Source organism: Ylistrum balloti, unplaced genomic scaffold (genome assembly GCF_031769215.1).
Source record: "Ylistrum balloti isolate Yb309-2 unplaced genomic scaffold, AGI_CSIRO_Ybal_v1 Utg370510, whole genome shotgun sequence".
Lineage (NCBI taxonomy): Eukaryota > Metazoa > Mollusca > Bivalvia > Pectinida > Pectinidae > Ylistrum > Ylistrum balloti.
The window spans coordinates 1,356,702-1,379,254 of record NW_026782329.1 but is presented as its reverse complement, the minus strand read 5'-3'; the positions used below and the strand labels follow the sequence as shown (position 1 = coordinate 1,379,254).

The 22,553-nt window shown below is 34.9% G+C and overlaps 1 protein-coding gene across 1 annotated transcript; it reads left to right on the top strand.

Moving 5' to 3' along the window:
- Positions 1–124: 124 nt before the first annotated feature.
- Positions 125–18,855, top strand: LOC132555692 (probable RNA-binding protein 19). Its single transcript, XM_060220048.1, has 27 exons — positions 125–208; positions 479–661; positions 1,801–1,947; positions 2,222–2,281; positions 2,801–3,002; positions 3,337–3,398; positions 4,152–4,370; positions 4,539–4,595; positions 4,906–4,987; positions 5,651–5,722; positions 6,239–6,330; positions 6,695–6,733; positions 7,025–7,100; positions 7,777–7,907; positions 8,484–8,544; positions 10,851–10,905; positions 11,781–11,877; positions 12,295–12,405; positions 13,550–13,750; positions 14,458–14,583; positions 15,130–15,273; positions 15,575–15,641; positions 16,496–16,631; positions 17,239–17,358; positions 17,774–17,879; positions 18,062–18,185; positions 18,726–18,855. Exons 1-27 carry the CDS (start codon positions 173–175, stop codon positions 18,797–18,799), a joined length of 2,880 nt encoding a protein of 959 aa, XP_060076031.1. The 5' UTR covers positions 125–172; the 3' UTR covers positions 18,800–18,855.
- Positions 18,856–22,553: the final 3,698 nt, after the last annotated feature.

Below are 22,553 nucleotides of genomic sequence, written 5' to 3'. Positions count from 1 at the left end.
ATAGTCTCTTTGCTCAATTATAGTTCTCATTGAGAATGAAACCGGAAGTTTGCAAGGGGGATAATCGTGCCATTTCCGGTGAAATTGCCATGTGGAGAAGGCGAACTGTCTGGCGATATTTTAAAGTGAAGAAAATTGGTTAATTATCAGGGAAACCGGAGAGAAGAGCAAGATGTCAAGAATAATAATAAAAAATCTTCCCAATAAGGTGAGAAAAACACAAGGAAATTTAAAAAGCCTTACTGATTGACTGATACATTTCCTTATCAAGCACGTCTAAGTCGTAGATTGAAAACAAGAAAATAGAAATACATTACAAAAATATAATCAAATGTAAGATGAAATTAGGTATAAACAAATATTTGATTGACCAGTCATACAAGCAAATTTTGGTGATCACTGTTACCTTTTTTTCTGAAATATTTATGAAATAGGCCCATGAATTAAACATGTTCTCCCATTAAACACTGTGTTTCAGATGAAAGAGGAAAGACTGAAGTCCATATTTGGGAAGAATGGCCTGATTACTGATTGTAGTATGAAATTCACAAAAGATGGCAGATTCCGAAAGTTTGCTTTCATTGGATTCAGGACAGAAGACGAAGCCCAGTTTGCTATCAGACATTTTAATGAAACATTTATTGACTCATCAAAAATTACAGTAAGTTATGTGTAATGATTTATGAAGTAATATCATCTAACAAAGTGATTTCTAAATTTGATTTTGGATTATCTAGATCAATGGTGGGAATGATTCTTACTAAAACATACTTTTTTAATGCTCTCACTGCTTGTATGGACCTTAACATATTTATTTCTACTTCATACATTGTAAAGAATCTCCTCACAAATTAACAACTCACTTGTTTAAATGAGAAAAAGAATCTATAGAAAAAAAATCAAATATAGATACTACTAATTAGGATTTTTTTATCAAATAGTATTTGAAATAACCTTCTCAAAGGACCAAGAACTTGTAGTGGAATTTTAGAAATATTTCATCAAACACTTTGTGGAAAAAAGATGATATTAAACGTAACTCTCTAAAATTAAGATCACTTGCCAGCCATTTTTTTCCTGATTAATCTCAAAATTGAAAAGACCACAATACTGGAGATCAAGGGAAACCTACTTAAAAATTTTAAAAAGATCCATTTAATTGTCAAAATCCAAGATGGCCACCCATAAGCCATTTTGTTATCCCAATCATTCCTCATATGAAATGCTCACAAACTCAGAACAAAGCACAACCTACATTTGAAATTTGAAAGATCACTGGAGTTTTTCTTAAAAAATAGCAAAAACCAACTTAAATTGTCAAAGTTGAAGCTGTTCTCCTGTCAGCCATTTAATTTTTCTGATCAGTCCGAAAAGGAGAACAACACAACTAGGCACCAAGAGGAACATTCATATGAAATTCAAGAAAGATCCATCAAGTCCTTTGATAAAAATAGAAACAACAATACCGCATTGTCAAAATCTAAGATGGCCACTTGTCCGGCAATCCTAAAATCTTGATGATCAACAGATAAATGAATCACAGATTCATTGTGATTTAAATAGCCTACATTTACCAGCTGATGATTATGGGCGTCAAAGATGATTATATGGATATTTTGATGTGAAAAAGCTTCATTAGCTCGTTCGCTTTTGGGGCTGTTATCTCAGTGTTGGTCCAATAAAGTAAAGGATGCTATATCAAAATAGTCCAGCAGTAACCTCTCTATCAATATTCCATAATCTTATCTAGTTTATTTGATTCATATTTTCAAAATATTCCATTATGCAAATTTTCTTCAGGTTGAGGTAGCAGCAGATTTAGGTGATGCAAAAAAGCCACGATCATGGAGTAAGTATGCTGCCGATAGCTCGGCCTATCAGAAAGCAAAGGCTCCAAAAGAAAAGGAAGCTAAGTCATCTGGGCAGGACAACAAGGTTACACCAAAGGTAAGTATAAAATGATAGGGAAGTAATGTTTTAAATTGTAAAATGTGATAGTCAATTCAAGTCCACGTACTCACTAAAAGTAATAATATACCTTTTTTAAATGTAGCATATATAATTTGAAATTATGTAAATTGTACCCGAGCTTTGTAACAGTATACAGTAAATACGGTTTTCGTAATTTGTGGAATTATATGAATAGGAAGACATTTTATTTGAATTGATAAAAGATTTGGAGCTGTGATCGAATAAAGACTCATTTTTGTTGTGTATTAAGGAAAAGAAAGAGAAGAAGAAGACTGCTAAAGAAAAGGCTTTGGATGAGATGATTGGTGACGTATGTTTCATACTAATTGTGTATATGTGTAATTGTTTTATGTCATAAGAGTGATCAGTGATAAATTGGTGAGTGCGGTTTTATCTCCCACAAAGGCCTATATAACCTCCGGTGAAGATCTGAGATGTGTTGTTGGATGCTTCCTACCAGTGGCAGTTTGTATTTCTTAGGAAGCTGAGAAATAGACATGTCTGCTTTGGTTGTGTTCTTCATAAGACACTTAACCTCAGTTTGTTCTGAATGGTATGTGATGGGCCTCTGGTAGCGTGTTCATTTAGGTAACTACTATCTACTACAAGGAGACCCTGCCTTGGAATAACCCTGGCTGTTCACAGGACAATAAACCCAGTAAACAAGCAAATTCATTAAAGGTTCATTTTATCTATATATTGCTAATTGGACTTCATCTGTCATACATTGTTTGGGGTGATACAGCATATTTATATGATGGTCTTTTAATTGACTGCCTTACAAACATAAAGTTCCAAGGTCTTACTCACATTTTAACTTGACTGACAGCTGAAGGATGACCCTGGCTTTGAGGAATTTATGGCTGCTCACAAAAGATCTGGTAAAAAAACAGTGTGGGACAATGATGCAGATGTTATGATGCCAAAAGCTTCAAACGATCAGTCTTCTGATGAGGAAGAAGATGAAGATGATAATCTAGAAGAGGAAGATGAGGACAGCGAAAAAGATACTGAAGATAAGGAACATAAAGGTTATTATTTTTTGTGATCAGATCAATATTTTTGCTGTACTGTATTCATCCTCATATAAGCTTACGCTCTCTCTCTCTCTCTCTCACTTCTAAAGGTTAGTATGAAAGTTTAGGGACAGTTTATTTGTGGGCAGGGGCATTTTTGCAAATAAATATGGTAATTATCAACAAATCATAGGTGCAGTTTAAAGACTGCATGTCACTGAATAATGGATTTACTGTTGAAAGGACTGTCAATCTAATAGATAAAAGAAGAAAATACTTTGAAGCATTGAAGATTCATAGGAATCTGTCACTTGTGTTTAACATGATTTTATTCTTTTCTGAATTGCAGAAGTGAAAATTGTAGAAGAAAAAGACAAGACTGCATCTAAAGCAGATGTATCTGATATGGAGGTAAGAAAAACATTGTCCTTGATATAAGAAAATGTGCTAATATCTAAAATGTTTCTTTGATGCATTTTTTCTGTATTTTGAAATTAACATAGAAAATGTCTGGTATTAAGTGTGAGTCATCTTTTATTTCATTTTTATCATTTGCAATATAAAGGTTACTAATTTAAGTTAATACCTTTAATGGAAACTTATTCATTACAGTTTACAGCAGTAAATTGTAGAGTATATACAAATGGTATGATGTATAGTATCTCTGATTACAGCAGTAAATTGTAGAGTATATACAAATGGTATGATGTATAGTACCTCTGATTACAGCAGTAAATTGTAGAGTATATAAAAATGGTAAGATGTATGGTATCTCTGATTACAGCAGTAAATTGTAGAGTATATACAAATGGTAAGATGTATGGTATCTCTGATTACAGCAGTAAATTGTAGAGTAGATAAAAATGGTAAGATGTATGGTATCTCTGATTACAGCAGTAAATTGTAGAGTATATACAAATGGTATGATGTATGGTATCTCTGATTACAGCAGTAAATTGTAGAGTATATACAAATGGTAAGATGTATGGTATCTCTGATTACAGCAGTAAAAAGTTTAAAGAATCAACACAATGTGTTTCTTATGGCTTGCTGTTTTGCCGAGTATCTACCAGGATAGTAAATATCGTAAAAATACGTGGACAAAAGTTTTCCTCTAATCAGCAATGAAACCACTAATGCATTGTAATTTCTATTTTTGTCCAGTACCTAAAGTCCAAAATATCAAAAAGAGACTTGCTGGATGATTCTAGTTCTGATGAGGACGAGGACAGTAGTGGTGATGACGATGATGATGATGATGATGATGATGATGATGATGATGATGATGATGATGATGATTCTGAAGACAGTGGGAAAGAAGTGGATTTAAAGGCAGATAAGTCCAAGAAAAAAGAACCTGCACAAAAACCAACTCAGAAAAAAGTAAGTCTATGAGTATTTTAATTTGTATTTCAATATAATATTGATGACAAGAACTAAGATATGATGCTTAATTATATTTTTAAGAAAACTGGAGAACGTTTATTAACAGTTGACACCCAGAACATGGTATCTATTTGTTGTGAATTCATTTTGTTTTCATGTTGGTAGGTAAATGATCCAGGACTTGTGGTAAAAATGAAAGGACTAAACATTTCCAGTGGAGAGGTTTGTAGTTATTATTCAGGAATCCAAACCTGATATCACATATTATCAATTACAGTCAACAGAATCTAAACATACTGATGATAAAATTAATTTTGTAATTCTTCATTTATGTAGAGTTCATTAAGATATTAAGAAGTTGAAAAATATTTTGAAAAATGTCATTGTTGAGAAAAATGTGGTAACCTGGTGAAGTGACAGATTGCGTACTCTAACATCTATATACATAGTTGTGATGTCTATATGTACAAAATACAATATTTTTACACTAATCTGCAATATACTAATGTTTATTGTTGACAATGAACTTCAGAAAGCCGTAAAGGAGTTTTTCAAGCCTCTACATTTGACTTCTATCAGGATACCGAGGAATGCAAAAAAGAAGCCTCTATATGGTAGGTGGAAGAGTGGTAGTTTTTAACAGTTAAAGAGGACAATGGACCAGTCTGTGCTGTTGTGGTCTGAAGCACATTACTTCTATTGGTTTGAATGGCATGCTACAGGTCTCCTGTATGTTGTTTAGTGAGGAAGCTGCCAGCTGCTACAACTAGACTCCACCTAGAATCCACCTCAAAATGACCCGAACAGCTGAGTAGGCAATTAACCAGGCAATAATAGATAACAAATACCGGTACAAATTTAATAAAAAATGTCACTGCCCTAGGGGTCAGGAGGGTGAAATCACTTCCTACACTAACTGGTCTTCATAAGGAAAGTTTTTCTACCCTAGGAATTACGAGGTGGATAATCGCCTTCACTTACTGCTCTTTCTAGGGAAAATTTCCCTCTTTAAGAGTTAGGAAGGGAGATAATCACAAGAGAGATAAGGACAATCCAAACAAGATTAGAAGAGACAATAGCTTCCTATACACCCTATTGCACTTTAAGAAAATGTAACAATCAGTACCCAAAGAGTCTGATTTTTTTCAATCACACTTTTGAAAAATAGCTGTTAAAATCTGAACTACTGATATTTGTGAATCACTGTTGAATAATAGCAGTGACAATCTGTGTGTAATGATCTTATTTAGTCTTTTATATATTGTCTCTTCATTTAGGGATTGCTTATGTAAGTTTCAAGAATACAAAAGACCTGGAAGAGGCCATGAAGAAGAATAAGAACTTTATTGGTATGTATAGACAAGTTTACTGGGATCTAACATGCTCTACAAACATGTGTTTTATATAAATAATACAAACTGTTATCAAAACAAAGGAGTGTTGTTATACATTGTATTGTTTTATTTCATATTCAGTAGACTCTCATCTCCAGACTTTGAAGATTATTTATCTTAAGAGAATCCAGAAGTCTCTAAATATGATTTTTTACATCAGCTCATCCAACCCATGGTGATCTGTATCATTCTATTTTATCATTAACATGTACATAACATGGTCACTCAGGTATGAAGATGACCAGCACCTGTCTTAATAGTCACAAACTTAACACAAGTTTAGGTGAAACTGCTTAAGAATGTGTTGTGCAAGTATTGTTTAATGAGTTGATGTGTATCAAATTTTCCATTTTCCATTTTCCATTTTCCATAGTGAGCAATGTTTTCCTTCTGAAGATTGAAATTCCCTCAAATTTTGTTTCTCTCCCACCCCATCTGTCACTTTTTGCAAGTATAGATATTCATTTGTAGGTGGGAAGCGTATCTTTCTGAAGAAGTGTACCCAGACAGAAAAAGGGGCCCCAGTACAGTGGGAAGATGTTCCAAAACCATGGGAGATAAAGGTACAGTAAAATTGTCACATTAATAATATTGTATTAGATGTCATACTCTGCTAGAAAATAGACCATCAACTTGGTGATTTTTAACAATAAAGTTTTCTATAACTATAGATAATGGTTTTTTTTGTAAAGTTCTACCTTTTTGTTTTAGCCTTAAAATGCTTAATCAGCAATTTCTTTCTACAAAGCAGTTTGACTCAGAATGATCCTTCCTTGCTGTTGAAAGGTCATTAAACATTAAGCAAATTGATCTAAAATTTCAAAGGTTATTTATAAAGTGTAGTCATCTTTTAAACCAGATTGTCCAGTAATATTTCATAATGTAAATAATGTAAACAATGTTTTTACCTCAATTTTTGGATTTCAGTACAAGGAGGAGGATGGAGAAGAGGAAACAGTCGCAGAGGTAAGATTGTGTAAACTAGGTCATCTCAACTGTCAACGTAACCTCAAAATTTCTAACCCTACTGTAAAATGCACCTGATTTATTTAACTAAAAGAATGGCATACAAGTGTCAAAGCAAATGTTCTCACCTTTTCCTACTGTTGTTATTTAATTCATTATTCAGGGTCTTAATTTTATCTTAGAATGGCCAGTTGTGTTTAATGTTAACTGAACTAAATCTGGCCTCATTCTGATAACAAATGAGACAGGTTAGCAGTACAGAGATATTGAGTACAATATTTTTTTTAACAGTCAGGCAGGATCTTTGTCAGGAATCTGACTTATTCATGTACAGAGGAAGATCTTCAAAAGTTATTTGAAAAATATGGTAAGTATAGTTCTTTTAATCTATAACACTCTCTGCCCATGTGAAGTTAGTCCCATGTTGGAACAATAGAAATGAAGTCTCTCTGTGCATGGTGCTATGTTGTCTTCTGAAAATTCAAGTTTTTAATGGTATTTTTAAAATTATCACTTTTCTGGCAGTTCCATATGGGGGCTGGATTAGTCATAAGTCAAAATGCTGGAATATAGAGATTTTGCTTTGGTATCTTTTTGTACTTTACAATTTATTTTATAGTTATACTGTTTATGGGATGATAAAACCAGTAAACAAGCACACATGTGCAAAGCTTATGTACAGGATATCTTAAAAAACGTTTGACAAATATAGTTCATATTTACACTAGAATAACATCAAGTATAGATTTTGGTGTCATTAACCATATTTGAACTAAAAAGTATGTGTACAAGACTTCTCTTGAACTTCTCAAAAGATTTAGTTATAAACAAAAAGATCAGGGAGGGAGCTTTATGTGTATGTCAGCCCCTGCTTACTATGTTTTTATTTATTCCCCAGAAATGCAAATACCTTTGTTATAGTATTGTATTGAGTATGATGTGTTCAATAGAAATATAAATGAGAGTGAATGGATCTGTATAGTCCCTTGAGTTCTTATTCATTTTGAAATACTGACAGAAAAAAATTTCAAATTTCCTTAAAGGTCCAGTGTCAGAAATTCATCTACCTATTGACAGTCTGACAAAGAAAATGAAGGGATATGCCATTGTTACATACCTGATGCCAGAGCATGCAGTGAGTGCATTTGCAGAATTAGATGGAACTACCTTTATGGTAAGTAACATAGTTTATGTACACCAGTTATTCCCCTTGAATCACTCTTCAGTTCCACTATATATTTCCTTTAGATTTATCACAGTGGTTTTGCATTTTATATTTCTACAAATTCAACATGAACAAAATCCATAATAACAGTGGCAAAATTTATGATTGATATTAAGGTTGTTAGAGAAACTCTTCGTGAAATTTAATAGATATCTCACATGGTTCTTAGAGGGAACTTGTACCATAATTTCCATTTTACTTCTTGAATCATAGGATAGCTTGTGGAGGCACTGATGGAGGCCTTGTATTTCGTAGAAAGATTTTTTTCATCTTTGTTGTAGAAAGACTCATGTATAGATTGCACAAGTGATAATTGTATTATATATGTATGTACATATGAAATTACTTATCATAGTATTGTCTAGATATCTGGATGTTTTTGCAGAGATATAATTATAAGCAAAAACCTTTACTAATCACTATTTTTTTAATTGAATGTTTATATTTTGAGATGTTGCTCTCTACAAAACAAAAACAAAATATAAAACACACTTTTTCACATAGAATATATTCTTTGTTTTTAAGGGAAGATTGATGCATCTGATTCCCGCTAAGTCCAAAAAGGACGATGAAGCTGCAACTTCAGGTATTTCATTCTTATCTCATATAGAACAAGAATCCTATACTGTAGTCAAATTTTTATACTTGTATTCATATAACTTGATCACTTACAATATAGATATTTTTAATACTTGTCTGTTAAGATGGTAAAGTGTTTTGTGCTGAAATCAGCACCCTGTTTGTTTAGCTGTTAAGATGGTAGAGTGTTTTGTGCTGAAATCAGCACCCTGTTTGTTTAGCTGTTAAGATGGTAGAGTGTTTTGTGCTGAAATCAGCACCCTGTTTGTTTAGCTGTTAAGATGGTAGAGTGTTTTGTGCTGAAATCAGCACCCTGTTTGTTTAGCTGTTAAGATGGTAGAGTGTTTTGTGCTGAAATCGGCACCCTGTTTGTTTAGCTGTTAAGATGGTAGAGTGTTTTGTGCTGAAATCAGCACCCTGTTTGTTTAGCTGTTAAGATGGTAGAGTGTTTTGTGCTGAAATCAGCACCCTGTTTGTTCAGCTGTTAGATGGTAGAGTGTTTTGTGCTGAAATCAGCACCCTGTTTGTTTAGCTGTTAAGATGGTAGAGTGTTTTGTGCTGAAATCAGCACCCTGTTTGTTTAGCTGTTAGATGGTAGAGTGTTTTGTGCTGAAATCAGCACCCTGTTTGTTTAGCTGTTAAGATGGTAGAGTGTTTTGTGCTGAAATCAGCACCCTGTTTGTTTAGCTGTTAAGATGGTAGAGTGTTTTGTGCTGAAATCAGCACCCTGTTTGTTTAGCTGTTAAGATGGTAGAGTGTTTTGTGCTGAAATCAGCACCCTGTTTGTTTAGCTGTTAAGATGGTAGAGTGTTTTGTGCTGAAATCAGCACCCTGTTTGTTTAGCTGTTAAGATGGTAGAGTGTTTTGTGCTGAAATCAGCACCCTGTTTGTTTAGCTGTTAAGATGGTAGAGTGTTTTGTGCTGAAATCAGCACCCTGTTTGTTTAGCTGTTAAGATGGTAGAGTGTTTTGTGCTGAAATCAGCACCCTGTTTGTTTAGCTGTTAAGATGGTAGAGTGTTTTGTGCTGAAATCAGCACCCTGTTTGTTTAGCTGTTAAGATGGTAGAGTGTTTTGTGCTGAAATCAGCACCCTGTTTGTTTAGCTGTTAAGATGGTAGAGTGTTTTGTGCTGAAATCAGCACCCTGTTTGTTTAGCTGTTAGATGGTAGAGTGTTTTGTGCTGAAATCAGCACCCTGTTTGTTTAGCTGTTAAGACGGTAGAGTGTTTTGTGGTGAAATCAGCACCCTGTTTGTTTAGCTGTTAAGACGGTAGAGTGTTTTGTGCTGAAATCAGCACCCTGTTTGTTTAGCTGTTAAGACGGTAGAGTGTTTTGTGCTGAAATCAGCACCCTGTTTGTTTAGCTGTTAAGATGGTAGAGTGTTTTGTGCTGAAATCAGCACCCTGTTTGTTTAGCTGTTAGATGGTAGAGTCTTTTGTGCTGAAATCAGCACCCTGTTTGTTTAGCTGTTAAGATGGTAGAGTGTTTTGTGCTGAAATCAGCACCCTGTTTGTTTAGCTGTTAGATGGTAGAGTGTTTTGTGCTGAAATCAGCACCCTGTTTGTTTAGCTGTTAGATGGTAGAGTGTTTTGTGCTGAAATCAGCACCCTGTTTGTTTAGCTGTTAGATGGTAGAGTGTTTTGTGCTGAAATCAGCACCCTGTTTGTTTAGCTGTTAGATGGTAGAGTGTTTTGTGCTGAAATCAGCACCCTGTTTGTTTAGCTGTTAGATGGTAGAGTGTTTTGTGCTGAAATCAGCACCCTGTTTGTTTAGCTGTTAGATGGTAGAGTGTTTTGTGCTGAAATCAGCACCCTGTTTGTTTAGCTGTTAGATGGTAGAGTGTTTTGTGCTGAAATCAGCACCCTGTTTGTTTAGCTGTTAGATGGTAGAGTGTTTTGTGCTGAAATCAGCACCCTGTTTGTTTAGCTGGATAAAGAGGCTCATCATTTGCCTTATTAAACATTTCGGGTATAAAATCTGATGGACATATAAACAAAATAAGACGACTAGGTCCTCCCTTGCATCATAAACTACCATTATCTAACAAGAAAGCTTAGTTGAGGCTCATCAGGGAGTAAAGTTAGATAGAAAAGTAATTTCATTAGGTCTTTCCTTAGTTGAAAAAAAATGAAGAGTCTGGTAAAAGAAAACTGCATATTAGAAAAAAAACAAAATTATCTCATGTCCACATTGTAAGAGTTATGGCCCTTCATTTACATGTGTATTAGTTTGTGTGAGGTATGTCTGGTATGTATGTATGTAGGGAATAACCTTAATCAGGCCCATTGATTATGAGGGAGTTTGTTTCTTTCAGAGGGCTCATCATACAAAACCAAAAAGCAGGAGAAACTAAAGGCTTTGGCTGGCAGGTATACAAACTTCACATTACAATAAGCAAATTAAATATAGGTAGAGAACTTCATGTACATGTCAGGATATGTATATATTTATGAACTGTTATAATTTGTACAAAAATGATTAAATGTTTTCATATAAACAAAGAGATATAATTTATGATAAAAGCATTTGGTTTGCCAGTCATATGTACAGCATATAGTAATTGTAAATATCATGTGTAAAAAAAAGACACAGAGATCATGATTTACCCCCCAAAAAATTGTCTTGTGAGATGTTTTAATTAGCAATTGTAAATAAACTGGGTATTGACTAAGCCGATAGAATCTATAAGTTTCCAATATATGTAAGTCAGGGCATCAGAGATAGTGTTAGGGGTACTAGATCAGGGATATTGCTGATATCAGTGTGGCTACAGCTTGTATACTGAGATGGTGAACATTTGCTTTCTGTTAGTAAGTCAGGGCATCAGAGATAGTGTTAGGGGTACTAGATCAGGGATATTGCTGATATCAGTGTGGATACAGCTTGTATACTGAGATGGTGAACATTTGCTTTTTGTTAGTAAGTCAGGGCATCAGAGATAGTGTTAGGGGTACTAGATCAGGGATATTGCTGATATCAGTGTGGATACAGCTTGTATACTGAGATGGTGAACATTTGCTTTCTGTTATTTAGTCAGGGCATCAGAGATAGTGTGAGGAGTACTATGTCAGGACTATTCAGCATTCATTTCTGCTCAGTTGAACATGTTTGATAGGAATATTTGAGCAATACTCCCAAATAACAGAGGCTTATACAAGTAGCGGATTGAAAACTTGAAATGTCATTTTTAATTGTTTTGTTATGGTAACTGGATAATATTTGAAAAAATCAATTTACCTTGCAGTTCTCACAACTGGAATTCTCTATTCCTTGGGGCTAACACAGTGGCAGATGTCTTGGCAGAAAAGTATAATACAGAGAAAAGTCACATTCTTGATGCTGTAAGTTAAATTCAAAATGAAACTTAAAAGAATTAGTAGTAACTGCAAAACAGACTGTTTCCTGTGAGAGATCAGGTATTTCACTGGATATTGCTTTGAATTATTGGAGTGCCATTTTGAAATTCCGCTTTTTTTTATATACACTGTATCTATTACATGTTCATGTTAAGTGGTATGAGGAACCCGTGTGTGTCCTTTATAGTCAGATTTGTCAGTGAAGCTATAAGCAATATAGTGATTCACACTTAATACTGATTTTGGGAAAGTGAATTTGAAATTATATGCACTGTACTGCATCAATGTGGGTGTTTTAAAAACATTTTGTTTTTAATATTTTTTTATATACAATATACAAAAGTTTTGCAGTTGTAAGAATTATAGAGATATGAGATTAAAAGAATGGCTTATTTCATGTAGGAGGCAAAGCAGAGTCTGGGAGTGAGGATGGCCCTAGGGGAGACCCAGATTGTAGCTGAGACACGTGACTTCCTGTTAGAGGAGGGAGTGGCACTTGACAGCTTCAGTCAGGTAGGTATAGTGAAAAACACTTTAATATGAGACCTCCTGTACATTGGTTTAAAACAGAGTAACTACCTCAAAACATTTTTTTTAAGTTGGTAATGTATATTAATTAGTGTATATAAGAATCAAAAGGCAAAAATTCCTGTAATTTCATGAACATCTTGCACATTGTATACTTTGAGATGCTTCACATTGGTCATTTGTCTGACCAAGGCACAGTGTCATCATCGAAATGTCACGCAAAATTTTCAAAATTGTCCTTGTATATAAGGTCTACAGTATACTACCTACATGAAGTGGTATGTTATTAACTGGGTTTGGTCCTAGTGAAATTATAAATAGTCAACAAGATGAACAGTTTTATAACATTTCTGATACTCCAGTTAATATTAATAACTTTCTCAGGGGTGTATCCATATATGGTAACAGATTATATTGCCAAATATGAATACCTATTGAGATGTGGACTGTCACTCAGAAAGAGATTTAGTGTGATACACAAATCAGTTGAATAATTTGAGAGTTGAGATTATTGAAAAAAATATTCATAAATTCATAATTGTTATTCCCCAATGATGAATGTCAGGGAGAGGATATAGGAATGTCTATGAAACTGACTTTTGCAATCAATATGGCAGCTTCATACTTTAAGGGATTTTGATCAAACATACACACACTTACGAAGGACCAACATGTAGTGCATGACTTTAAAATTCAGGGCTCTACTGTCAAAGTTAGAGTCATTGTTATCATTTTTAGAAAACCCTTGTCAACACACTAGCATCTTCCTTTCATGAAGGATTTGATTTAACTTCATACCCTTAAAAAGTGACCGTTATATCTTGGACAAAAAGGAAATTTTATGGCTATAATGTCAAAGTCAAGGTCACTGTTGCTATATTTAGAAAATCCTTGTCAGGACATAAGTAGCCTTATTCCTTGAGGATAAAACTTCAGTTTCATGTAAATGACCATAATATCATGGACAAGTTTGATTTTCCATGTTGTGGGGTCAAGGTAAAGGTCACTGTTACTATATTTAGAAAATCTCCATCACTGTCGTGCATCTTCCTTAATTCACAAGAAGTCAAGGTGGAATCATCAGGAGATTTGTATCATTTGCGATGCCTTGTTTTGTTTGTGTTTACAGCCTTCAGCAGCAAGGAGCAAAACAGTGTTACTAGTGAAGAATTTACCAGCAAGCACCAAGGCTAAGGAGCTTAGGGAATTATTCAGTAAACATGGGACAGTGGGTCGAGTTGTTCTTCCTCCGTCCGGTGTGACAGCTATTGTAGAATACCTGGAACCAACAGAAGCCAAGTCAGGCTTCAGAAGGCTTGCTTACTCTAAGGTTTGTTACACATTTATTATGGCTTTCAAGCTGACCTATATAGGATTACTTTAAAATAAGCTGTTCACCTACACCTATTTCAGAATTGGAATCAAATTCGGCTTGGTCATTCCTAAGACATTGAAACAATTGTTTGCATGCTGACAATATTAATTTGATTTTTAGAGTTTGCCCTACATTAATCCTACTACAGTGTAACCCACTTAATGTCACATCTGTTAATGTCACTTTCTATTTAATATCACATTTTCTTGAAACACAGATTTTTTTTCTTATGTATTATCTGTAATCCAATATCTGATAATGTCACACATTTTCATGTGGGCAACGTTTAATATCACTTAATTTTGACGACTATCACAAAAAATAGACAGGTAAATGGTAAATAACAGGTAAGTGAGGACAGGAACTATGGATTCATGTCTGAAGGGTCATATGTCACACCTGGACACATAACTAAAAATTGTGACTGCCTTACTGGCCAACTTTACACACCTTGTGACTCCCGAACAATAAGATTGACTTGCTTACCTGTAAAGTCAATTTTGGTCAAAGGAAGTCCTAGTGGGTTTGTTTTTCATATCTCCAGGTACTCTAAATATGTACAATTTAGAGGGGAAAATCTATACTGAGCCATGGGATTTTAACCACTGACATCAAATTCAATATCAAATTTGACTACATAATATTACCATTATTTCTGTCAGTTCCAACATGTCCCCCTATACCTTGAATGGGCTCCAGTGGAAGTGTTCAAGGTTCCAGCCACTACACCAGCGGCCAAGGAGGAAGGAAAACAGCAGAAATTGGACACTGATGTAAAGGACGAAAAGGTAATCAAATGACAGTTTCCAAAAAAATGGGGAAAATAAAAAAGTTGATTTTATATTTTAGAGAAAATCTCTTTTTTAACAGAGGTTTTGCTTTGATTGTGTTTTGCTGTTTTGCTAGACAGCTGTTTTAGATGTGCTGATTTAAAGGTCATCATTTAAGGAATTCTGTCAAAAAGATGCCTGATTGTTGATATTGTAATATCAATGGAATGTCATACATGTTTGAATGCATTTTTGTATTTAAAGAAGGGAATATAAAGCTATCATTTCAAAAAGTTTAATGCAAGGCAATAAACACTGACAATTCATATTGACCAAAAAAGTAAAGCAGGACTTCAGAAATTGAGACAGGCTATTGATGTTTGATAAAACTGACAGTATAAACATGGCTGTTATTTGTAATACTGGGGTTATTGTAGTACAGTAAATACAAGTTGGAGCCATTTTAGTTTTGTAGTTGCTAATACTTCACCGACTCTTACTAGACCCCTACATAAATAGATTATGTCAAATATGAAGGAGAGATTTGAATATTTAACTGTTAAGGTTGAGAAGATGGAAACAGATCAGAAGATGACAGTGAAACAGGAAGAGGAGGTTTCATCATCAGAAGAAGAGGATTCTGAGCCAGGGGCAACATTATTTGTGAAAAATCTCAACTTCGGTTCAGAAGAGGATGACCTCAGAAAGGTAAGGTCTTACTCCTTGGCATAATTCAGTTTTAATGTTAAAAGTGTATATCATTGGCTGTTTCTCTGAGGTAATGAAAAATAAATTGATAAAGAACAAATAAAGCCATTATTATGGATAGAAGTTGATAAATTAGGATCAGACCATAATAGATATATCTGCCTTCCAACATTTATACACCTATTTCCCTAACATATAGCAATTTTCTGTTAATAAGCATATGATTCTGTTCACAAAAACAAATTTCTAGTTTTTTCAGTTTAATTTGTCTGTGTTGAAAGTATGTTTTGTCTCTTTTTAGAAATTCAAGAAATGTGGCAAGATAAAAAGTGTTTCCATCGCCAAGAAAAAGGACATGAAAAACATTGGTAAGTCTGATATATATTGGTATGTCAGATAAATATTGGTAGAATCTAATAAATATTGGTATAGTCTAATAAATATTGGTATGGGATTATGATATTGGTATTATCATGATTTGAAAAATATTGACATGGCCTGTTAATGACAGCTTTTTCTGCTATCGTCTGTTAAACAGTTGTTACTGAAACCTTCAGTAAAACAATGATGTATTAATGTGTTGCATCAAGAACATTACTGTGTTACATTAAAACATTACAAAAAAGTGAAATTTTAGCTTCAGTGACTTTGTAAATGTATAAATCTTGAGTTTAATGACATAATTGCATTTGTTGTCATCACACAGTAAAAGCATCGGACAAATAGATTCACAGGCATTGGACAAATAAGTTCTTTTCACAAAGGTGTTATTAAAAAATCAATGGATATTTGGCAACAGACTAAAGCATATACAAGCCCTTTCCCTAGGATGGACAAATTGATGCATATAACACACAGTATATAACAATCACATATTCACTGCAACACTAACAACAGACATGTATGTGTATTGAATAAGAGTTGAGTTACCTCCCTTGTATCAAATTTGTTGTGGAACAAATGTTCGTATGTAAGCTAAGTAATGTTATTGTGATGGGATACACTAAAAACTAACTGTTTACAAAAACTTTATTGTTTGGTACAGAGTTATTACAGATCAAAAACCCAGAGTTTTTACAGAACAAATATTCCTGTAATTGATGTGAATTATTTTGCATATTTATTTTTAAGGAAGAAATATGATTTGTTATCCTAAAAAGTACACCCAAAAATTTGTAGCAGTTAGTGATTTTTGTTCAACCTTTTTCTTTCATTGCTATAGGAAATTATCTGTCATTGGGGTATGGCTTTGTCGAGTACTATGAGAAAGCAAGCGCAGACAAGGCTTTGAAGACACTGCAACATTCTGACCTGGATGGTCACACGCTGGAACTCAAAGTTTCACACCGTCAAACAGGGTAGGTAGGACATGTGACATAACCTATCTTTATATTTGACCCTATTTACTCTATACTGCATATAATATTTATCAGAAGAAGCAAATGTTTGGCATTTAGAAAGAATTTTTCAGGTTATTAGGAATGCCAAAATGAAGATTTATCAGAAGACTGATGCTGAACACAAGTGTTTTTTTAGTTTTGAGATTAGAATATAGGGGGCACTCAGATATATAACACTTATTACTGTATTACTGTGGATTACTGTCATCCTTCGGCTGATAGAACTTATATAAATGCTCGGCTTAAGTTTCATGTTGATTTATGTCTGGAGAGGTTCAGTAAATAATATATTAATAATAATGTATTTGTATCATAACATCAAATTCTACATCTTATCAGATCCTGGTTCATATCTACCCCATAGTATCATAACATCATGTTCTACATCTTATCAGATCCTGGTTCATATTTACCCCATAGTATCATAACATCAAGTTCTACATCTTATCAGATCCTGGTTCATATTTACCCCATAGTATCATAACATCAAGCTGTACATCTGATTGGATTTTGGTTTGCATTGAGCAGGAACATTCATCTTGTTTTAATGTCTTTTTGTTGACAGAAACGTGGAAACAAAACCTAAGAAAAAGAAGGCTAAGACAACGAAACAGAAAACCTCCAAAATCCTTGTAAGGAACATACCATTCGAGGCAAAGAGGAAGGAGGTCTTTGAACTCTTCAAGTGAGTAACTATCAATTGGGATCCTCTATATAAAGTCCCTATTCCCTTTCTGGACAAGGCACCATGCTTAATTTATGGTTTAATTTCTTCTATCACATTTGACTGTTAGACAAGTGACCCGATGGACAAATACATTGACAGTTGTAATAAATTAATCGCATATCTCACTTTGAAGGTTTATAAAACTATCAATGACAAAATTTTGTTAATTTATTTTTTAAAGCCTTTAAACAGGATGGTAAAAATATTATCTTTGAGTTAAATCCACTTCATCCTACATGTAAATGTATGTGTAATGTTTCCTGATATCCATTTTATAGTCTTGTACAAGTTTTTATTCCAGACATTATAGATATTTCTTAACATACGGTATGCTGTAGTAATGGGGATAACTTTTGATTTTGTCCATTTTCAGGACCTTCGGTGAACTGAAATCTGTACGCCTTCCAACCAAAGTTAGTGGATCTGGTACACACAGGGGTTTTGGATTTGTTGACTTTCTTACAAAACAGGATGCAAAGGTGATTAATTGCTTTTGTTAGCATCTTCCTAGCACCTTCAGTCGTGGCCAAAACTGGCTGTTATTATACTAATTAATTGTCAGCAAATTTCAAAGGTCATAATTTGGACTAATTGAATGAGTATACAGATGTTATGGGTAAATAGTAAAAGATGTTTGATTTTTTTTCTTTCTTTTACTCAGAGAGCATTTGAGGCCCTATGTCACAGTACCCATTTGTATGGGCGACGTCTTGTTTTGGAATGGGCTGAAGATGCAGAAGATTTGCAGGAACTACGACGTAAAACATCAGAGCATTTTCATGAGGGTAATTATACCATTATTGGTAAATGAAAATTGAAATGAATAAAATGTGCTCATACACAAACACATAAAGATATTATTATAACACAACTTAGTCTTGAAAACTGACCAGATCCTTTTATAAAGTATTTCATATTTGAAATTTAGAATAAATAATCTTAGATATTATTGGTATAATCAGAAAGCTATGTTGCCTTATGCTAAGCAGTTTGATGACATGGTTGGTTATGCCTTTTTGACTTCCTGTCTTTGCCGGTTATTCAAGCACATTGGACACTAATGTGGAAATGATGTGTAAATTACCAATGCTAACTCACATACCTTATAAACTAAGATTCACCATATGTTTCTGATAGCAAGCAAATATAGCTTTATCTCAGTAGGAAACTATGGCATATTTTCAGGAGAGATTTTGTTAAAGTTTTTAGTGTTCAAAATAATGATGTTAATGAGTAATATGCTGTTCAGACTTAACTGATATACACAAGTTTAAAGAAAATTAGGTCCGATAGGTTATTTAGTTATAAAATTACATCTTTCTCAGATTCTCCATTGAATAAGCGTGTGAAGAGATCAGCCATCATGGATACACTGGAGATGTCTCACAAAGGATCCTGATGTGGGAAACAAGCGATTTTATATGTAAAAATTTGTCAATAAAATATAAAATAATATTGTACATTGTTCCTTTATTTATTTTAGTTTCTCTGATAGACCTTTCATTCACTACTTTTGATATGCTTAATGAATTTCAACACATGAATTATGGAATACCAACAATGTCAATTTGGTCAAAGTTTTATATCAGGCAATTTTCTACGATAATATTGATAATTGGTATGGTGTCTTCATAGGGCCTAGCTATGGTGTTACAAATCCAAATTGCGAGAACAATTTTGATATTTTCAAATGGTGGATGTGTTTATGACCTCTTTTTTTGGGAGATGAATTTCAGGTGGAAGCTGATTACAGTCAAAACATAATTTTTTGTGAGATTCTGAAGTTCATAAAGATGTGAACAGTTCGAGAAAGAGATCATTTTACCGGAAGGACTGAGTGTAAAACACACATCTGGTATTTATCCAACAGAAATCCAATCATTGCTAATTTCGATGCCTTGCTGTAAGGAAGTTTGGATAGAATAACACTTGACTGACTACCTCAGATAATCTCCGGGATGAGTTGACGAGACATTATAACTGTTACATGAAGTCGTCAGGACAACGGTCGCGCTGCTCGCTCGTTAAATCACGTTCCAGTTTGACGACGGTCAGCAGCCATCACCTCTGGATTGATCGAATGGACGAATATCACGTCTTCTTCCGTTGTTCTTACTGTATTGACAGCTATCTTACTGTTGTATTTGCTGTTGGGAGTCATTTTGAGTTATTAGCAGAAAATTTCTAAAGAACATTCAAGTTACCATATATCAAAGCGTTTTGTTTCTCAATTAAGTTGATATGTTGTATAACTACCTAGAACTTTAGACAATATAGTCTTATCACTATGGAAAATGAAAGTAATTGGTCACAGTCAAAAATAAATTTCATAAAACATTTTTTATCAGTTATAATGTAACAAACTAGTAATTATGCAGTGGAATCTTAATGAAACTATACTGAAAGGATAAAGGAACGCAACTTCCTTAATTGTAAAATATTTTGTATTGATTATATATAGCCGTCAAAAAGAAAGAGGAATATTAGGGCACCTAACCCCCCAATAAATGTCAAAAATCTGTCTTCCGTGACAAAAAAACTTACCATACCTGCTGCGCTTAAATTACCGATATACCGTGACTGTACAAATACACGCATTCTTTTCCATTCAAACTAGTGTCGATTTCCAACTCTTACCAAGACACGTGACCGCCAATATATTTGCAATCAACAACTGTAGTACAAATATGTCGCGGTTATCCGATCTTAATAGAGGACGGGCTCATGGGAGGTAGAACTCACCTGTCGGTCGATACCCACAAACCAACTATAAGTCGGTTAGTTTTACTTTTCAATGTCACCTGAAAAGTTGATGACAGACCGAGATCCGATTGTCCACGTGTAACGTCGCTACAGTAAAATCGGTACAAAAAAACATGTTCACGTACATGACAAGAGATTGACGGCAGCTGAAACGGCATGAAATACCTTTAGTAGTAGAAACCGTCAAATCCAGCCAAAAACTGAGAGAATAAACTACGAAAGGCAAATCTAAGGTCGCAGGACGCTCGTTTGCCACTGGCACCTCAACGTAAAGCACGTCGTTTGCGAAGGTTGACGGCAAATGTGCCAAAACGGATGAAACTCGATTTCGATCAGATGACCGCCAACGTGTGTAACGGTGTCGAGTGTCTTCAGACGTTTGTTTTTGGAGCACGACAGATTTGGGTATCCTATGGTTAAAGACACCTTTAGTGACGTTGGCGCAGTGGTAGCGCACTCGCCTTTCACCTAGCCGTCCTGGGTTCGATTCTCGGAGCGGACGTGAAAAAGGAGGGGGTAACCAGCCCGACCGAGTTTTCCTCGAGTACTACGGGTTCCTCCCACAAAAATACCCCTAGCGCGCTTCCATCCCGACCAACAAGAGTGATTAATATAAATTGTTAGCTTGCTTCTAAATTGTTGTAAAATTAATGAAGTTTATACTTAAATTTAGTGACCATTACTGGGAATTTAACGGCTGTAAGCTATCGAGATGATATTCTGAAGCCGCCTGTTGTACCTTTCGTTATAAGCCACCACTTGGCCTTTCAGCATGATAACATTAAGTCCCCAATCGATAACTGGGATGAATTAGATAGAAGAGTTCGGAACTGAGCATACATCCCAAATAACCAAATGGCCAACGTCCTTACCAAGGAATGGAATAACATAACTCTACGGACAGACAATGTCTTTATGGACTCCATTACAAGCAGAATTAGAGACTCATTAGCTGTTCCGGAAGGGGACATACCCTTTAAGGAATCGGTCTGACGACTGCCGCTAATTCAACTTTAGGGTATCCAAATTCATGACGGCCTACTGAAGTCCTCGTTTGTTAAAACTTAATGGTCAAATATTAGAAGTTACCTATTGCATTTCAAATGTAGGTGTATTGCTCAAAGATATTATTTTATTAAACCGTAAAGTTGAAATTGCGTTCCTTTTTTCATTTAGCATATTAAAGTTTTTCACTGACACAAGTCTGTAGAAGATGTTGGGGTTTTCTCCTAACTTTGTTTTTATTGAAAGAGAATAAAGAAGATGAAGTGATAACTGGCAATACGCGATTAATTAGTTGCATTCGAATGACAGTTTATCGGCGGAGACTGACATGTGATTGGTCGATTTTGAATAAATTGATGCTGTCACTGAGGTCTGTAACGGCGATAATATTCTGTCCAACAAAAATTGAATGGCCACTTTGTTGATAGTGCTGTAGCTTAACAACGCATCTAGGAAAAAGATGACCACTCTCTGTCATTATCAATAATGTCCGAGTGTCTCCAAGAAAAACGAACAGGATCCCGTCCCTGCAGAAGATTCCTTCTGGTTTACCAACTGGTTCGTAGGTCCACTGTACTTTTCCATCTTGTGAAAAACAGGAGAGAAATGAATGATCTCGTGTTTCCACGCTCACAACGATATCCCCCGACGATGTCACAGCAAGTTGTTTGAGGGGTTTTATATATGGCGGTCCATACACATTTGGTTTACAGATTGTGTCGTCACTGACCTTCAGCAGCACGTGCCCCTGCCTATCTATCACGTTGACATACCAAGAGGATGTGGGTTCCGGATGTGACGTTGCTATCTTGCCTTTCGTTTTTGTCATTCCTTTTTGCGGCGCTTGATTATTAGAGGACGAATTTCCACATACCACTGCAAATTTAGTTTCGGTTATAGCGGCAATTTTATAATATGCCTGATTGACGGGAATAGTTTCCTTAATATCTAGTCCTTTATGTGTCGTAAGCACGGTGAGGCGCTGATTACCAGGCTGCGTCACAATGACGTCATCGGTTCCGGGTATGACAGAGATGCTATAAACTCCGTTTAGTTTCATAGAAGACACGGGCTCTCCTCTGTCTGTGAATCGCAAAATTTTCATGTTGGCCTGGTCAACAGCAAAGAGAGAATGCGAAATAAGAACGACGTCACTGAAAGAGGACTGGTTTGTTCTATCGTCTCTAGCATTGCCCTCTGATACATTTAGTTCTAAGAGACATTCAAATGTTGAGGACTCGTGACCAGAAATGTCCACATCAAATGATATGTTCTTTCCATTAATATTTGTTTGTGATTCTTCATACACTTGCGAGCCTTCGGACACAGTTGTTACTTGTAATTTTCCTATTTCTGAGCTGTATTTGCCAAGTCTTTGACAGATT